We start from the raw sequence: 16,856 nt of genomic DNA, 5'->3' as shown, positions 1-16,856 counted from the left end.
CAACAAACACAACTGACAGACCCTAGCTGGAGAGCACATGCCAGCACAGACTGCAACTGTTCTGTGGTTATTTGAGAGGCAGTGGTCAGGGAAACAGGGGTCATTAAATTTCTCTGCATATTTTAAACACTTCCAGAGATGTGCTAAAACGTATTAAAAGCACAGCAGCCGACATCGAAGGCTGAAACATTAGAAAAGCTTTAGAAGGGGATTTCTGTGTAAGGGAGGGAAGGGTGGATTGGTTTTGACCTTTGCATGAGGGAAAGCGACGCGGTTTTAACTCTTCCCGTCTTGCTTCTGCGAAAGATCAGCTGCACGACTTCTGAAGAAGCGCGCCCTCGGGAAGCTGACGAAGACATTTCGGCTGCAGGTGGCAACAGCCTTAGCCCCACAGGCTTCGTGAGCACGAACACGGGTGGTCCTCCGCACGGGCCCGGCATCACGCCCAAAGGGAGGAACAAACTGCGTCGGGGTTTCATGCCCCGGCGATACCCGCACGCTCCCGCGCAGCAAAACCAAACGGCGCCAGCAGCCAGCGCGGGGGCACGGGCAGCGGGGGGCGAGCCCGACCCGCGTCCCCTAGCCCCGCTCCCGCCGCCCGGCTGCCGGCAGCCCGCGGGCAGATGGCCGGAGGGCCCCGCGCCCGTCCCTGCGGGGGGGGAGGGCGCGGCCCCGGGGCCGGCACCGGCCTCCCCCCGCCGAACCCCCGCTCGCCGGAGGCAGGTGCGCGGGCAGGCCTCCGGCGCTGGCTCGGCGGGCGGCGGCCGCTGCCTTATCCTGGCGTGACCTCTCATGGCGGGAGCGGTGAGCGCTGAGCGGCGCCGCCCGGCCCCGCTCCCCCCGCCGGCCCCGCTCCCTCCCCTCTCCCTGCGCCGGCGCTGCCCGCCCGCGCCCAGCAGGGGGCGCCCCTCCGCACGCCCGGCGCGCGCCGCCGCCCACGTCACCGCGCGGCGACTTCCGCCTCCAGCCGCGCGGGCCGGGCCGGGCCGGGCCGAGGCGACCTTTGCCACGGTAGTAATGGCCGCCGGAGCCCGTGCGCTCCCGTCACGTGCTCCCGCGCGCGCCGGCGGCGGAGGGGCGGGGGTAGAGGAAAGCCGGCGGATTCGGCGGCATCACGTGACACGTCACCCCGCGGTCAGTTTTGGCGGGCGGTACGGTGGCCGGGAGGGTTTCCTAGGCAACCGCGCCGCCAGCGAGGGAGGCCGCCATGGCCGAGAGGGGCCCGACGCGGCCCAGGTACGCTCCCGGCGCCCCGAGGCAGGGCAGCGGGCGGGCCGCCCGCCCTCAGGGCAGCGCTCGGCTCTGAGCCGCTTCCTCTCCCGTCCCCCGCCGCTCTCTGGAGCGTCCCCGCGGAGCCGAGCCCTGCCCGCCGGTTCGGCCTGGGGGTGCCCCGTCGGGGGCTGCTCTTCTCCCTCCCTCCTCCCGGCCGGCCGGCCGCCTCCGAGCCCCCGCGCTGCCGGAGGCCGTCGCACCCTTTCGCCAGCACTCGCTAGGCGCAGGGCGGGAGAGGACGGGGCTGGAGCGGAGCCGCGGAGTCGCAGCTGGGGTTGGGAGCACGGCCCGCCGGCCCCAGGGCTGCTGTTGTAGCTCTGCTCTGCCTGTTGTAGGGGAAGCCGGAGGAGGATCTGGTCACGGCTGGTCCTAGCCCTGGGGTGATTAAAAGATTACATGGAATGCGTTAGGCTGTATAAGGTTTCCTTCATCCCTGTGCTTTAGCCATACCTTTCCAAAACTTTTGCTTTCTGCCCTGTGTTATAGCATATATCCCAGTAAGTGACTTCTTTGTTTTACAACTTGCAAAGTCATTTGTGAGCCTCCAGTTCTAAAGGTATGGCTGTAAAGTATATTTGCTAAGGGTAATGTTTATCTGTAATCTTCTGTTATGGAAATTTGAAAAATAAAGTTTTATATTGTTAGTTTTTATAAAAGCTGTAATTATAAGGTAGACAGAAGTACAGCTAATGTCAGAAGAATCTTTTTCTGGCAAGGCTGGAATTAAGTATTCTCCACTTGCTGAAGTAGTTGGCATAGCTAGTAAACTGTTAAAGTATCTAGTGTTTAGCATTTAATGTTCTTTGATGTAAAAGTATAAAAGGATACTGGATTATGTGTGTCATGAGAGGTAAGATTCTTAATCTTCTTACCATGTTTTCGGAGATATTGTCCAAGTGCTTACAGAAGGATATCTTACTCAATTCAAAGTCTGGGTAGTCTGCTATAACTTTTTTTTTTTTTTTAACTGCAAAGCCAAAGTGTCGGGTGGTCTATGGATGAATAAGGAGTGAAAGCAGGAAGCAGTTGTCACAACTCGCCTGTCAAAATCAATTTACTAGGTAGGTAACAGTCCTGTGTACTGAGAGGACTCCATATTGGGAGAAGTTTTATTTAATGGTAAAAGCATTTCTGCAAATGTTTAGCCCTTTTATGTTTACATAGCACTTCTCAGCCTGGAAGATGCTAGGGTGGTTTAATGCTGCTATACATACGCCGTTTTGAAGGTAGCCATATGTGTTGAGCAGTGTGATGTACAAAAGCTTTGTAGCATTTTGAGTGTGGGGCATATTTTATACCTGAGAAGTCAACACAGACTTTTGGGAATGGGAGGGGGGAAATTGGCTTTCTGAGTCAGGGCAGATCAAACCAAATGTTGTCGTCTAATCTTAAAGACTTTCATGCATTTATTGTTTACTGAGTCCTAAGCACAGCAGCGATGATCAAACAAAACTTATAATGCCAGATGTCTCCAGTTTTGGAGAAGAAACATTGAAAGGAACTAAAAGCCCTTAAAATGGATGGGAAGTATTACTGCAATGGATTCTTGTTTGATCACTGACAAAATGCATAATTGTGGGTAGCTAAGAGAGCTGTCTTTTGAAGAAAAATGTAAAGATGGTGATTTATTTATCCCTCAAAGTTTAAATGCTGAAACTGTTGGTTTAGAAATGAGTATGTTGATTATAAGGAATTTGGGTAATCCAGGTATGTTTGCATTGATTGTCTTGATCAGTAAATAATTTAGATTAGGAGGGGGAGGAATGAAATTTGGCATCTCTCGAGCTTTTTTTTGCTTATAGCTCTCTATGAAAGCAGCAAATCACTAGGCTACCTCTAATTTCAGAATGCTTTTAATTAACTTTATTTTTATTTTAAATCTTAGTTTTTAAACTCAGTTGTTTGGAAAGTAACATCCAGTCGCAGATTATGGCTCATCGATTTTCAAAAGAAGAATTAGATGAGCAGTTTGAAGAGTTTCTGAAAGAGGTATGTTTCAGAGCAAGGTCACATCCCTTTTCCCTATTAAAATACAGGGGGAAAATTGAGTATGGAAGAATATGAAATGGAAGATGCAGCTGTGCTTTTATCACATAATTCTCGTAGCTGTCTTATGTGTGCGTCTTAGCAATGAAGCGAACACCTTGCAAAACTTAATTCATACTATTTTGCTGTATTGAAATCAAGGGAACAGTTTTGTGATTAAATAAATACTTTGTCACTGCTAGGTTATATCCTTAGAAAGAGCCCTTGTTTCTTGATTTTTGTTTCAGTTTAGTTGTGTGTGTTATTTAGTAGCAGAAGCTTCAGACTGATATATAATTGAATATGAGATTTAAAAATTTTCCTGTATGTAGGCACAAGCTATGTTTTACTGAATTCTATTTAAAAATTCTTGTATTAATGCTAACAAAATGAAGTATGTTGTAGTGATTAGAAAAATTTAATTTGATTCCTTTTATTCCTCACGGTGCTTGATGATTTTGAGTAGAGGCAAAATCTTGCAAGTCTGTGGGTTATGACTTAAGCTAACAGTTATTGGACGTGGTCAAAATGCTCTAACTTGGTGTGGTTTTTTCACTGCATATAGACTTGTAATGCCAGAATTTGCCCTCCAGTCTATCAGACATACAGTGTGGTAAGCCTAAGATATAAATACCACATACATAAGGCCTTTACTAGATTCTATTGCTATATATAAGTGTAGCTAATGATGGCAGAGAATATTCTTGGGGTCTCTGTTACACGTAATGTATGCTTAAAGATGTAGAGGCTGTGCTACAATTTAATTACTTGTGAAAAACGTAGGTGCTAGATTCTATAAAAATGGCACTTTGTACTGTGTAGTAAAGATCTGTAGTAACCAGAGGCTTCTTTTTCAAGAAGATTTTAGCTTTCCCAGGTAGGTCTGTAACTCTGCTTTGACCACGCAGCTTCTGAGGTGTTTTTACAGATACAGAATAGATGTAACTTCACTGAGCAATACTAAATTGAGAGAACAGAAAACCAAAATGCCATCTGAAAATTAAGATTCACAAATAACTTAAAGGTAGATTTTGGCCTGTAATTTGATGATGTAATTGAGTTAATATTCATGAATTCACTGAAATTATTAATGTTAGTAAAAATAGAAAATTAGGCCTGCATTTCTGTCAATAGGAAGGGAGTTGTCAATTAGGAAGGGAGTTGCTCTGGGGAAGAGAAAGGAGGTTTATTCTTTTATTTGTTTTGCGCATTTGACAAAACTCTGCATATGATTGCTTCTAGCATTTTGTTCCTCATTTGATATGCTTTTCTTGCTCCTCAGCTATTGTCCACATTGAGAATGCTCGAGTTAGGAAAAAATCAAAATAGCCGTATTGAATTATTCTAAGTGGTATTTGGCATGTTCCAGAGAATGTAACTTTTAACGACTCCTGTCTTAATTGTTTTTTATCGTTTCAAACTAAAACTGAAGTTTGTAAAGTGTTTAAACTTGCTTAAACACATACATTGCCAATCCAGTCATTAAAAATATGCATTATTTTATGTTTTGCCAGCTAGATACAGGCCCAAACAACAATGACATTATCTACTCTGTTACTTTATATGCATGCATCTTCTGTTATGTCCCTCCCTTTGCTTTTGTTTTTTATAAAAAGTGTGCAGCCTTTTAATGTTAGAAAGATGAGAAACTGATGTGCTCCATTGTTCAAAATCACTGTGTAGGTGATGTTTACATTGAGAGTATAGTGGCGGGGGGGGTGGTAATAGCAAAAACTGTTTCTTAGTAGTTTGAGGAAGACTTAATATTGCTTAAGCAAATCTTTCAGAGGAGAAATGGAGCAGGATGGTTTTTCCCTTTTAAATAACTCAGAGTTAGTGAAACTGCCTTTGTTTGGGGGGCGGATTGTATGTATGTTTGTGATTAAAACTTATAAAGTTAAAGAGAGACTGTAGATACAGTTGGATGATGCAGGTCTAATATGAGGATTAAACTAAAGTCTTTTGGCATATGCACTATCAGTGAAGAGGATTTTCTAGGCTTTTATCATTATACAGAAGGAAACACAAATGTCTGCCTGGTCACACTTATTCCCAACCCCTTGCCAGAACGGCCTGTTGTCATCCATAATTCTTCTCTTCCTCCTCCATTGCCTGTGTGTCTGTGATCCTTCTACTCCCCACCACCAGTATTTTGCTTTAGCGTACTTCCCCTATTGTCACTTTAATTTACGTATCATCTGTCATATTGATACAGCTCCTGAGTGTTGGCTGTGAAGTTCCCTTCCCATGCAGTGTGAGGAGCTCTTTTTAATACACAGTGCTTCAATTAATTGGTTCTTTTGATGACACATCAAGCAAAGCAAAGTTAGGAAAAAGCCATTGTCTTCTTCTAGGCTGACTTTTGTTCTACTTGATATTCACGGACAGCTAAGAAGGAAGACTTTCAAAAGGAAAAGCTATACCATCTTTATTAGAAAAATCTGTGGAATAGTACCTGAAGAGTAACACTACCCATTAAACCATGTTGAAAAACATTTTTCATTTGTATTAAAAGATCAAATATACTAAAATATTATTTTGTACTAAAAATATAATTTGGAGTAGAGTTTTTTTATTGAAAAAGACTCGTTTCATGAAATAATTAGGACAACTGGTCATGAAAGTCTGAGTGTTTTAGATCCAATCCTGTATTACCTATCTACTTTCTTAAGTTCCTTCATGTGTATAGGAGGTGGTAAGCTGATTATGTGCCACGTAGGTGTCCCAATTCTTAAAACTGACTCTTTTGGCTTTTATTTAAGTTGAGATTAAACAACTGACACTTTATTTCTCTCTCTCTTTTTTTTTTTGTGTCTGTGTGTGTGTCTGTGTTCCTGAAAGGCTGACAGGCTATTTTATAGGGGAGAGGAAGGAAGAAATCAGTGCCACTTAGTGACACTGAAAAGCCGTTACTGGTCCAAAAAGTTGGTTGGTTGATTTATTTCCTTTTTTTCAAAGGAAGAAAAAAATTTGTAAGTTTCACTGTTGAGACAACTGACATGTTGGAAAAAAGGCACTAGTATTTTTGTGTCAGCATTTCTTTCCCAGCTGCTGCAACTTTACTGTCTGCAGTTGACAAGATGGCTGGACATAGAAAGTTTCCAGAACTTGAGAACAACCTGTGGGAGTTTCAGGTTCTTTAGTTACAGTACTCTAAGGAGTATGAGCATCATTGAAGTTCTGCTTGCAGAGTAGAGGATACTGTTAGTCGTAAAAGAAACAGCAAGCGATAACAGTGCTTGCATCAAGCACCTGTCAGTACTTCTGGCTAGCCAGGAGGCAGTCTGACCTTTGGGGACAACGGCACTAGTACTGGTGTTGTGACTAGTGTAAGGAAGTTATTTATAGGACATTTATTAAGAATGTAAAGCTGTTTTGTTCTATGTCACTGAGCCAACTTAAAGAAATTGCAATACATCCTGCTGTCTAGCAGTTTCATAATTTATTAAAATTGTGCGCAAGGCTTGGAGCACTTAAATTTTCTTTCTGAGACTGTATGGCAGGCATTTAGTTTTCTCAGTTGAAACTGTAAGCTCCAAAGATGTTATTGGTCAGAAATATTAATAAGAATATTACTTTCTTATAATTATTTTTCTCTTAAATGGTAGTTTTGGATAATTGGCATTTCATTTATGAATGTTCTTGTTACGCCCATATAAATTGAAGTGTTAGATATATAGTAAAGGTAGGCTTTTATGGTAGCGCTTCCTATGCAATAGGAATCAGGCAGTGGACTGCAGAGGCTTGTTTTAATAAAACATCCTCTTGTGTTTTACATATTAGGTACCCACGATCCTGTTGCCTCTAGTATTCTGTTCAGACTATCACATTGCCTTATTTGTCACTATTACAAAAGTGAAGCTTTTGAAATTTTCTCATATGATGGATTTCATACATGAGTTCTTTGTTTCGTACGCTTTGTGGCTTTTGCTAACTCTATTCACTGTGTTCTTTAAGAGACTTTAGGACAATTGTTTTCAACAATTATGGCTAAAAAATTAGATAAAAATAGAAAGTATGCCACTCCCCTTAACCCCATGTTTACTGAGTTTAAGCACAAAGAATACGTAGCACATAAGGTTGCAGTGCACTAGCTTGATGAATATATTTCCTTGTTCAATGTCTGGACAGCTAACTGTGGCTCTGAGCCTGCTGTAAGCCACAAAGAGCTTTATTAAAGGAAAAGAACAGAGAACAGTTTATTTTAAAGAATCTTCATCACTTCAAAAAAGTGCTGTTGTCTTATGAAGTGTCTGTAGGTCTTTTTCTTCCTGTTACTCTTCAGTAACTTAAATTCATAGGATGTTCATACTCAGACTTTTTTTCTCCATTGATTTAAGCCATCAGTCAAAATTGGCATGGATGGCTAACACATAGGAAAGCTTAATACACAGAGTTGGGTAGGAATGGCTCTGGCATTTCTATTAATTTCCATGAACAGAAAGTATACAATTAATTTCTGAAATCTGATTTGCGGGGAGCTAGACTGTTGCTTGTGAAGGTTTATTTTTAGAATATTAATAATGATGTTCATGTACAAAGCAAGGCCAAGGCAAAACTGTTTCTGCTCTGCTTCATTATCTTCAGGGAGGACGTAGTCAGGATTTTGGTTCTTATATGTTGTAAGTAGCTGAAAAAGAGCTGATTATGCTGTTCATTTGAACATATACTCTGCTAAGCAGTTAAGTTTTAACATATCCAACTGGCATTGGGGTTATTATAATATGCAGTATTATGCCACATGAATATAGTTATTGTTTCTTACTCAGCTTTGTCATGCATATACAAAAAGGCAGACAGTGGGGAGTAAAGAGAGGCATCTGAGCTCAGAAGTCCAGAACTGAGTGGCTGAAAGACAGTTAAACAATGTGAAAACATAAAAGCTGTCTTTAATCTTGTATGCAATTGACTCAGTCTCTTTCAGATGATTCACTTGGAAATTCAAAGAAAAAATCCAGCATTCTTGAGACCTTGGGACAGCCCAGGAAAAAAGAAACAAAGAAAAAGGATTCAGTGCCGTGGTGGTTATCTGAGGAAGATTCGGATGACGGTGGTAAATAATGTAGTTTTGCAATTTTTTGGCCACCGGGGGTCAGGCTAGTTCTTTCTCATGCTTCATATAGGGCTGGTTTCAGATTAAGTTGATGCCACTCGAGTGCTTTAGAACATTACAATGCAAGTTTATAAAGTATAAAACTCAAATGTAATTGTATTTTTTAAAAGGGATCATATTCAAGCTGTAAGCAAGCTTTCTGCTGTTTTTTCTGTAGCTTTCAAGTTATTAAAACTTGTAAAGAGTAAATACATTATAAATAGTAAGATAATTAAAAAATGTAACTTATGAATTCTACTGAAATATTTGTAGATGTGTTTTGTAACCAACCTGTTCCTTATACTGACTTTTTATAGATTTCTGTTTTCAAAAGTGGAGAGGAAAAGACCAATTTATCTTATGCTAATCCCAACATTTGTAATAGGTTGGGGAAGCACAGAAAAACTTTTCAACAGCAGCTGATTCAAAGACTGTCAGTATTCAAAGTCAAAGTCTGTCAGTGTTCTCATACATTTCCCTTGCCAAGAACCATGGCTCAAGGGGAAAAGGGCTGTGATGACATGATTGCTAGTTCAGTATTGACTTGGTCACATAGTTCTGGAAGAAAATATATTATTGTTTGCAAGCTTTCCACCTCAAGTTTTCCATTTCTTCATTGTTTTCTTATTGGGTAGTAAAGCCTATGAGTAGTTAGTCTCCACAGGGTGATTGCCTCTTGTTCTTGTAGTAATTGGTGGCTTCTTATTTTCATGATCTGTATAACTTACAACTGGAGCTTAACAGAAAGTTCCAGAAATCAGTTTTTCATATGACAGAGTTAAGATACTGCTGGTAGCCTCCAATTTTAAGCATAGCTCTCTCCTGTCAGTGTTGTCATAGTTACAAGCCAAATCTTAGGCAGCAGTTGTGCCATTTAGGCATAACCCTAATAGGTGTTATCTGGACTGCTTATCTGTCTCTGGCCTTTTAACATGTTGCTGGAAAACTCAGATGGATATGAGAGAGTTCCTATCAGGTAGTGCAACCACATATCGGGTAGTTATGAGACACTATGATTTCCTTACAGCTTTTCAAAAAAACCAGAAGGACAGAGTGTTCTTGCTGGGCAAAGTGTGAGAATTAAGCGGTTAGCATGACCTCATTTTTCGACATACTGTCAAAGAAAATTTTCAGGGGACTTTAGAAGTTCAGCATTCTTCCGTGTTTTTTCTCAGATGCTTGAGGCAACCCTGTGATGTTTCTCATGCTATTTCAACCAAAAACCACTGGAATAGGTGCTTAAAAAGCAGGATGATTACAAGTGTTAGAGAACAGTGCTTGTATGGGTTAAGTACAATGCAAAGCAGAATCAGAACAAATAATGTGATCATATCAAGTTGTTCCTATCCGAACCAATTCTACCACTTTTATTTTTTAAATTAAGAGTATCTTATCAGCTCTGTAGTTTAACTAGAGGTCAAGCTATTAGAACTGAAACATGCTTGATCTGCAGTTTATTGATGTATAAAATAAAAACAGAGTTCTGGTAAACTTTTTAAGGTCTCTCTTAAAAAAAGCTTCTCCTTTAACAGGAAAACATTGGGAAGGTGAGCCTACCCAGTTTTGCCAGTATGGAATCCATTTACTTGCAAAAGAAGCTAGCCTGTTCATATTCATACTCTTCATGATGAGGGGCTGGATTTTTTCACAGAGAGTTGAAAGTAATCTGTGTGTAATGCCCTTTGAATCAAAGGTCCAACAGGTCTTGGCAGTTGGACATAAAAAAATTGAGAATGCAAGAGTAGTATGGTGCTCAGGTGTATTAATAATGGATTATTATTAATAATGTAAGTTACTGCATGGGATGACTGAGAGGAAGATGATTTAGATTTTTAGCTTTTTGTAAGGTTATTAAATGTGCCCTAAATAGCAAAATATTTGTCCCGCTTAAAAAAATAATAATATTGCTGTGATGATAACAAATATGGAAATAAGCTGAATTTATTTCTCAAAAGGGTAAGGTTGGCATTCTTTGAAATTTTGTGGAGATTCTTGTGTATTCTACTAGTCTTGAACCTCCACGTTAGTTGCAGATAGGACTCTTATTGACAGGCTGTCAACTAATAGAATTATTTTTAAAGTGTTTTGTCAACATTAATTAAACTTATGTAAATGTATAAATCTGACCTCTATCCCCAGTGTGGCACTGCATTACAAATATGTGCTTCATATGTATGAGTTGATGTGTTTGGTGGTACTGTATAGAGAACTGTTATATTAACAAAGTACAGTCTGGCTAATTAGCTTGAGTAATGTACCGAGCTGACAAGTTGTTTCCAGTTTGAGGTTTTCATTTTGAGTTACTTCAGTATCTATATCATGCTTTCTTAAAAGATGCCAGACATGACTGGAAGACAAAATATATGCTATACATTTATTTGTTGTCTGAGGTTTTTTTTTCCAAGGCATCTAGTTGCAGAAGTGCCAGGAAACAGGTAGAACTTTAAACTAGTAGCCTGTTTTCTCTTGGTTTTGTAGATTAATGGTAAACAGCATAGACTATTTCTGTTCATTTGGCTGAGCAGTATAAAATACATTTTAAAATAACTCAACTTGTTTTTCTAGGCACGTTTGAACTCTTTGTTCTTCAGCTTTAAACTGAAATGTGCAAATTATGATTCAAGATACTGTCTCCCATATTTGACAGGTTAAAGACATACCTCTAACTAATGTCCTTTCTACTTGCTGTTGTCGTTTAAATGATAAAAAGAAATTGGATAATAAGAATTCCTGTCCGGTCTTGCTTGCCTGTCTGTTCTTGCTGTTTGTCTTACTTTTCAAGATTCTCAAACAAGATTTGTTAAACTGAGAAAAGAGAAGAAACTGATGGAAAGCCATGCTGAAATAGTGGAAAATAGTGAACAAAAGAGTCCCCATCCAGATTCCCAGTCTGGTATTTGATTAAATATGTTTTGTTAAATTTATTCAATATCGGCTTTGTATTACTAGTGCGTTTCCTATAGAAAATCCTTTGCAAATCGTCCATTTGACCATAGTGTTCTCACTGAAAGCAAGCTGCCACTTACTTCATTTGTCATTTCCAGAACAAACTAATAACTGTGTGAACTTTTGCTCAGTTGTTGTTACATCATACATCACTACCTATAGTGATGTAGGAGGACAGGCAGTATTGAATGTAAGCCAATGGGAGGGGAGAATAAGTTTGCAAATCTAAACAAAGGTCGGTATGTTTATTAAACAGAAAATCTCTTACACTTTCTGTATTTCATCCTCAAGAAATATTAATATTCACTGTTCTTCTCGTTTAATTTCAAAGACTCCAGTCAGAGAAGCATTCTGTTTATTTTCTGTTCATGTGATTCTTTTCCCTCAGCTAACCAGTAGGCTACTCTGGGCATGCTGCCCCTGGAATGGAAACAGTACAGTTGGTGTAATAATGACAAACTAAGTTGTTTAATCTACAGGATTATTTCAGTCAATGTAACTTCAGATTCAACCTTTTATGTGAAGTCACTTTTTATGCTATCTGAAGAGAAACTCCAAAGAATAATTAAAGAGTTACAAACATTGATCCATTAAATAGTTTTGTGTAAATTACCATAGCAATTAACTTTTATATACTAGTTTAAATGTGGCTTTGGTGTTAAATTCAAGCAGATCAATAATATTTTGGAGAGCCATGACAAAGAAATATTTGGCACTTGGTCTTTAGATTGTGTTGGTGATGTACTATGTAGCCTATAGAACATTTCTCTATGTTAGCTTTCTAGAGCATATGTGCTGCCCTGTTTTCATAAGCCTCATTTGCATAGAATAGCTATAAAGCATCTCGGTCTGGAAGATAAACACTAAAACTGAATCTATTTCTTGAATTAGGCTTAATATTTGAAATGTGAGCAATAGGAGGAGTTTGGCAGTTATTTCAAATTACTGTTTTAAAAGGCATCAAGTGTTTGCATTATTTACATCAGAAGGCATGTTGTCAACACTTTTCATTTCCCAGTAAACATGGGAGAATATAAATCTAGAGAAGTGATGCCTCGCTAGTGGACTTGGACATCAGTTAAAGGAATAAAGGACCTGTGCATTCTATCAGAATGGATTTCATACCGTTTCTCTTTTCGCATTGCACCTGCCATATGCTGACCAGCTTCCTTTAGTCATCTTGGATGTTTCTGAGTTGTGTTAGCTTCTGGTCACATCTCCCCATAGTCCTGTTTCTAGATAGCATAAGTATTTGGCCTGATCCCCTAGACTACTCTTGCTCTCTCTTGTGTCAAGGTAAATTCAAAAAACCTGTAACTAAGAGTTTTCTCTGTATTAGCCAATTTGCCCCCTCCACCCTGACGATTTGAACAAGGAAAAGTCTAATACAGTGCATCTGGCTAGCCTAAAGGTATATTAAGTGTACAGTGTGACTATCATCTAAGTATCATGAGAGCGCACAGTTTTCAGCGTAGGTACTGTTACCTAAAACTTAATTCTACTAATGTGAATGGAAAGTGGTTGTATTTGCTTCTAAGCAAGCCTTCACAATGGTTTGATCAAACAACATACAGTTCTTGTACCTGACAGTGATAAAGACAGCAGTAACTCACGCTTATGTACCTATGTTTCTCCACTTTTCTTTGAACCGATCTAGATGCTTTCTTTCACAACTTGTAGTACAAAACTTCTTTTATTGTTGAAGTAGTTTTACTAGTTTTCTTTGTTTTCAGGTAATATATTGAGCTCCTAGAACAGTGTATTTGAATGCAAGGTAGTGGAGCAAGGCGGATTTGTCTTTTTTGAAAATAAAAAAAGAGGAAAAAAAGAGTTTTATTCTCAGAAGTTATAAGTATTAACTTTAATTTTTAGTTATAGCTAGAAAATCGTTGATAATTCAATCTACAAGAAACTGAACTGCATTACTTTTTCAGAGTGCCAATTTGAATTCTCACATCTTACTTTTCTCTTTATTCCCTATCCATTATGTATAAAAACTTATAAATGTTTGTGTACACTTAAAAGTAGTTCCCCCTAAACCTTCTTCCAGTGCATCTCGCAGCAAGGCTTTGTCTAAATTAAAAATGCTGGAAAAATTTCATAAGGACAAGAAAGATTTGTACTTAAACAAAGAAGAAGGAAGCCTCACTTCTGACAGTCCAGACAATTCTGAGGGTAACAAATTTATTGTATTTTTATATGATATTAAAAAGCTAAAATGTCTCGATTCTGATAGTCCTAGTCAGATTAAGGAGAAAAGAACTTCTTAAATAGATGTTTTTCATTGTCTGTAGGTTTGAGTCCTTTGTATTTATGTTTTTAAACTTTTCTCTGCAAGTGTGCTGGTTAGAAATATTTTCCCAAGTGAAACTCAGGTTCTTGTTTTAATTACTTTCAAGTGGCAGGACTTTAAAAAAGAATACTGTACATTAGCCTTACAAAATATTGCATGTGAAGATATGGGTATTGAAATCTTTGGAGTTCAAGACAACTGCTGTTTCAAGAAGTTTTTATGAAAAGTAACAAATACCCCCCAAAAAAATAAATCACTCTTGCAAGCCCCACAGAAATCAGTAGGAGTGTTCAAACAGTCAAGAAACACAGTGAAAAGAGACTTTGAAACCCATCCAAGCTGACATTTTTTCCAAATTTGATAAGTTTCTCAGAGTTCAGATTGTGTAGGGCTAGTAAAAAGACATTTTTGCCTTCATTAGCAATGGTAGTATCTCCTGTAATCGAGGGTGTGTGTCTGGGAATTGGGAGTGGCTGATTTGCAAAACTGAATGGCTGCAAAACAGTGTTTGATTTTCAGATTATTATGGGAGGTGCATTTTTAAAAAAGCTCCGGTCTGGTTTGAACTGGCAAAATACTTAAAAGATATTAGCTAGGTTACATAAGTCCCATGAAGCCTTCAAGATCAATATAAGTCTGTTCATAAAGTTCATTGAGTTTGAGGTGATTTAAATAAAACCACTCAGGAAAATGTTTTTCTCTAAAATTTTGTTCTGTTAAACATTCTAATTGTCTTTTTACTGAAGTATATGCCCATCTTCTTTCTTGTAAATCTTACATAGGAGGGCAGTGACAGTTTGTCCTTGATTCTACTAACATATTCTCATTGAAAAATAGGGTGTTGGAGGTCTGGTGAGATTGTGGCTAATCTAAAGGTCTGCAAAAAACTTGTGACCCAGCTGCAAACTCCTGTTTGGTGTCTTGATAACTAGAATAGAGCGTCATCTGAGCAAATTACTTTAAACGACTGCATTTAGCTACCAGAGAAATGGCTTATTTATGCTTTTTCACTTCTGTCCAGCACTTTTGAGCTTTCCATTTTATACTTTCCAGTAGTAGCAGAATGTATTTATTTAGGCATTAACTTTGTATACATGTGGATCTTGACCTTTAGTCAATGTCTCTGACGTTTATTTGTTGCATGCAAGGCAAGTCAGTCGGAGCTCTGTATCGAGGATGGAGCTGAAGTTAGATACAGGAATGTGGAAGTGATTTCCAAGATGTAGAATCTTATGCACTTAGCCTCCCAATAAAATGTGTAAGGGGACTTTGTCATTGCAAGTCAAGAAGAAAAACCTATTCTGCTTCTTAACGAGGAGGCTCTTATAGTCAGAATGCACATGCTAAGGGCTGCCCAGTAGGGAAGGAAAAGGCGTTCAGACTCTTACTTTCCCCACCCCGCCTCACCCTGGGTACATTTTCAGTACTGAATGGAGAGGATTCTCCATTGTCACCATATAGGCAAATATGGCATTTCTTGGTTGAACCTGTATAGAGGACAGAGTAACAGCCCAGAGTTGAAGCACTTGAACAGCACATGGAAAACTGGTTTAGTGTTCTTGCTCTGAAGGGTTATTGATGTACACATCTCCTGCAGTCTCCTGCCAGCAGGAAATGAGCTGTTGTCAGTGCCTTCACCCCTCCTGGTATATTCAGTACAAGGACACAGCTACAGTCTGAACATCATATGGCCAGACAGAACAAAAAATTCTGAGTCTATTTTATCAACTGGAGATTCACGTTGGAAAGGATGGACGTGGTTTCTGTTCCCTTCTGTGAGAAGTGTTAAACCATTTCATATGTCATGGGGTAAAACGCATAAGCAGCTTTTCTCCTAGCCCTTCTCCTAACAGAACCTCTAAAGAATCTAACTATAAATGTGTGTGTTTTAGGAGCAGGCAGAAGGGACTTGGTACTGCTTTTTAACTAGTAATGTACTGCAATATTTGGCTTTTAGTTTTCCATAAGGAAGTAGACAAGGCAGTGTTCTGTCTGAGAGCAGAATTCACACATAAAGTTGGTAAGGTGATGTTGAACCCTCACAACAATGAAATTACAGTAAGGAGAGCAACTGCATGTTGTAGTTGCATAAACATACAGAATGGAAGAATTGGGTATTCATCAGTGACCTTTAAGTAATTTTGGTTACTATTTTTTTTTTTTTCCTTAAAGCATTTAATTTGCAACGAATGAAAAGGAGCTGCTGGGCCAATGGCTACAATTTTCAAAAGTCTGTGGATAGTAGGTCAAACAAAATTAATAGGCTTCTAACAATGAAATGCTAATTTCTGTACACAGTTTGTGTGATTGTCTTCCATAAGTAATGTTACAGTAAGCCAATTTTTACAGTTGTTATATTTGCCCCATGCTCAACTATAGATTTGTGTGCAAATATGAAGGATGGGAAGGAAATGTGTATAATAGACTAATTGTAATTAAATAAGATTTACGTATCTCAGAAACTGAAGTTAGATGAATGTGCTTTTGAGACTGGGTATCTTTGCAGTTGCAACATGAGCTTAAAATTGGTGGTTCTGGAAGATGGCTAAAAGACTGAAGTGTCATACAAATAGCTTTTAGATGATAGTCAAGAATATTGCAACTTTTTTCCTAGGAATGCTTGGAACTAATGGAAGCTTTGCCAAGATACAGAACACTTCACAGCCTATGGGGGAAACTGATGAGAATACGCATGTGGAAAAGATGCAGCTTCAGAAAAGTAATGGGGTTGCTGTCTCCTTAAGTAGAGACAGCCTGGAGACAAATGGTGAGAACTGAGAGTGCAGCCATTTCATGAAGTTGGCTAGATCTAAATAAACTATTATTATAAACTGTTTTCCTTAATTCATTGCAAGTTGGGATTCTTCACTTCTGTCAACTGCATCTCGTGAGCTGAAGGCTCCTGGTACTAGCTTGTGATTATTTGATACTGTTAATACTTTGTGAGTCTGTCTATAGTTGTTGTTGACTGTTATGACTATTCTATGTGGTCATACAGCACAGACACAATTAGGTTATTCTTTGTTTTGAAATTTAGATTCAGTTTTAGCTTCTGGGCCTAATCAGAGTATCGTGGGAGTTGGATTGGATACCTTGGAAGAACAAGAAGAAAAAGAGATCTTCTTTGCCAAACTTGAACGAGAAGCTTCCTCTACTATTGATTATTCAAGATTAAATAAAGAGCTGGATTCCAATGATTCTGTATTACTAGCACCATTTGTACGGTAA

At 39.4% G+C, this 16,856-nt stretch overlaps 1 protein-coding gene across 4 annotated transcripts in view; it reads left to right on the top strand.

Moving 5' to 3' along the window:
* Positions 1–981: 981 nt before the first annotated feature.
* The window catches only part of CEP162 (centrosomal protein 162), a 75,487-nt gene continuing 59,612 nt past the window's right edge, over positions 982–16,856 (top strand). Inside the window, exons 1-7 of one of the 4 annotated variants that reach the window (XM_075498297.1) lie at positions 982–1,236; positions 2,254–2,333; positions 3,158–3,261; positions 8,212–8,350; positions 15,801–15,869; positions 16,243–16,395; positions 16,666–16,852. In XM_075498297.1, coding sequence (XP_075354412.1) covers positions 3,202–3,261; positions 8,212–8,350; positions 15,801–15,869; positions 16,243–16,395; positions 16,666–16,852 — 608 coding nt within the window. In that variant the 5' untranslated portion in view covers positions 982–1,236; positions 2,254–2,333; positions 3,158–3,201. The other 3 variants (XM_075498298.1, XM_075498299.1, XM_075498300.1) reach the window with 3 other exon arrangements.

The sequence above is a fragment of the Mycteria americana genome, chromosome 3 (genome assembly GCF_035582795.1).
Source record: "Mycteria americana isolate JAX WOST 10 ecotype Jacksonville Zoo and Gardens chromosome 3, USCA_MyAme_1.0, whole genome shotgun sequence".
Taxonomy (NCBI): Eukaryota; Metazoa; Chordata; class Aves; order Ciconiiformes; family Ciconiidae; genus Mycteria; species Mycteria americana.
Note: the sequence above shows the minus strand (reverse complement) of the source record. Positions and strands in the feature narration are given on the sequence as shown.